The sequence below is a fragment of the Engraulis encrasicolus genome, chromosome 16 (assembly GCF_034702125.1).
Source record: "Engraulis encrasicolus isolate BLACKSEA-1 chromosome 16, IST_EnEncr_1.0, whole genome shotgun sequence".
Lineage (NCBI taxonomy): Eukaryota > Metazoa > Chordata > Actinopteri > Clupeiformes > Engraulidae > Engraulis > Engraulis encrasicolus.
Genome location: NC_085872.1, coordinates 38627924 through 38630423, shown reverse-complemented (window position 1 = coordinate 38630423; position 2500 = coordinate 38627924). Strand labels below are relative to the sequence as shown.

The following is a 2500-nucleotide window of genomic DNA, read 5'->3' as shown; positions in this document are numbered from 1 at the left end:
AGTCCTTATCACAGTGGCGATAGCGTGTTTGTCCACTTGCTTTGTGTCCTCAGGGCTCAAGCCATCACTGCAAACCTCACAAATCGCAATAGACAGCAGTAGCATGGCTGTGCTCACAGACTTGCAGTTGAAACCAGGGCATGTTTTATATAGAAGATACTGTTAGGCGATGAATGGTGTCGAACGTGTGGAATTTGATGTCAAATGTTTACACCCGTAGATTAAGCCTGGCACTCACAGAGGACGCGTCCTACAGTAGTATGTATGCCCACGGAATCTTTCAGATCTGTGAATGGAGCCTGCTGTTTACAATGCTGTGTAGACACAAATCTTTACACTGTTTGATTATATTGAAATACAATTATCCATCTAATCTCAGCACACAGTCAGTAGTGTGCAACATGTAGTGTATTTAGCTGAGACTCTGTGATATCAGGTGTACTCACATCTCTGACGGTTTTCTCACATCTATCACCAGCTTTGTATGAGCAATTTAACAAGTATTGTTTACAACGCCAACACCAATTTTATCATTTTTTTTATTTTATTTTTGATACGACTTTCAGTGCCAGAGACACCAAAATATATGTGAGAAAGACTATTCCCATATCATTTCATTCTTCAAAACACTGCCTGTAAATGTTCCAAAAAACATACAACAGATCATTTACCTTTTTTTAGAAGTGGTCTACAAAGGAAATAAGCATATGCCACCATAATTAGCAAGCTGTTTTTGTTGTTATTGTTGTGGCTGTTTACGGTTCTCTATTCACCGATATGTGATATGAGAAACATGGGTGAACAACAACCAATACTGACCGTATAGCTGAGACATCAGTGAATGAAATAAGCATATGCCACCATAATTAGCAGCTGTTTTTGTTGTTATTGTTGTTTCTGTTTACGTTTCTCTATTCACCGATATGTGATATGAGAAACATGGGTGAACAACAACCAATACTGACCGTATAGCTGAGACATCAGTGAATGCTTCATACACAATAGTAGCCACCCCCATTCCTCACACGCACCCACTCACAATACTGTACACACATAAACACTCAGTCGTAATATTTTTGTTGCCCATTAGCCATGATTTAATGAACGAAACGGCAGCTAACAAGCGTGGTTAAATGGCCGTGTCCTCAGCGTGGGCGCTACCAGACCCAGTGGTGGCCCGCAGGCGTAGGGACAGAGCCCTGAAGACAAGCACAGCTGGCACCAGCCTAATGGGGATGAGTTTCCCCATAGCAGATAGACAGACAGGCTGACTGACAGAGAGACAGGCTGCAGGCAGACAGGGGCGGATCTAGACATTTTGGGGCCCTAGACAAAATATAGGAATGGGGACCTCAAAAGTCATTATATAGACATAAAATTCTCTGTTTGGTGCTGTTTAAGAGTTTTGTCTCATATACGTATATCTTTGCTTACTTTACACACTGTAAGTAATAAGATCAAGCCTATTTCTCTGTGTTTACCACGTCTGGTGTGACAGTTAGGGCCCCTATAGAGGACAGATTTGGTCGGGAAATTGCCTAGGTTTGCTTAATGGGAAAGTCACCCTCTGCAGGCAGATAAGCAGAGGTCAAAGGTGAGGATGTACAGGTAAGGTTGACATGTGTCAGAGATCGCCGTGTTTATAAAGTGGCAGTGCAAAAGAGACAGCTCTGTGTGTGCGTGCGTATACGTGGGCGTGGACGTGGGTGTGTGTGTGTGTGTGTGTGTGTGTGTGTGTGTGTGTGTGTGTGTGTGTGTGTGTGTGTGTGTGTGTGTGTGTGTGTGTGTGTGTGTGTGTGTGTGTGTGTGTGTGTGTGTGTGTGTGTGTGTGTGTGTGTCTATTTTTATCTGCGTGAGCTGTGTTGTAGGCTTTGCATCATGCCCATGCCCTCTGTGTTCACATTACTGCTCTCCTCAAAGACTGGCTCTTCCGCTGACACCTCTCAGACGCACATGTCGTCATCTTGTTGTATTGCTCCGAGACAGTGGCATCTGATATCTTGTACAAGACACACTGCAGTACCACTACTTGAACAGCAGCACTGGCAGCCGGACTTGCATGAATAATGGTGGCAGAAACGTAAACGGACAAGTGCTGTATCTGATGGCTGTCTTTTCTCTTTTCTCTCTCTCTCTCTCTCTCTTTCTTTCTCCCTCTCTCTCTTTTTCTCTCTCTCTCTCTTTCTTTCTCCCTCTCTCTCTTTTTCTCTGTATCCCTTTCTATCCCCCCCTTCAGGCACTTCCTTTTTAAGACAGGCACCGGCACCACCCCCCTCTTCAGCACGGCCACGCCTGGCTACACCATGGCGACAGGGGCGGTCTACTCGCCGCCCACCAGACCCCTGCCGAGGAACACGCTGTCGCGGAGCGCCTTCAAGTTCAAGAAGTCGTCCAAGTACTGCTCGTGGAGGTGCACCGCCCTGAGCGCCGTCGCCATCTCCGTGCTGCTGTCCGTCCTGCTCTGCTACTGCATAGGTAGGCACCTGACCCCTCTCCCTTT

The 2500-nt window shown here is 45.9% G+C and overlaps 1 protein-coding gene across 3 annotated transcripts in view; it reads left to right on the top strand.

Annotated features, from left to right (window-relative positions):
- tenm3 (teneurin transmembrane protein 3) overlaps positions 1–2500 on the top strand; it is a 499671-nt gene that overhangs the window by 342818 nt on the left and 154353 nt on the right. For all 3 annotated transcript variants that reach the window (XM_063219576.1, XM_063219574.1, XM_063219577.1), the window contains one exon: positions 2237–2475. In XM_063219576.1, coding sequence (XP_063075646.1) covers positions 2237–2475 — 239 coding nt within the window. The remainder of the gene's footprint in view (positions 1–2236; positions 2476–2500) is intronic.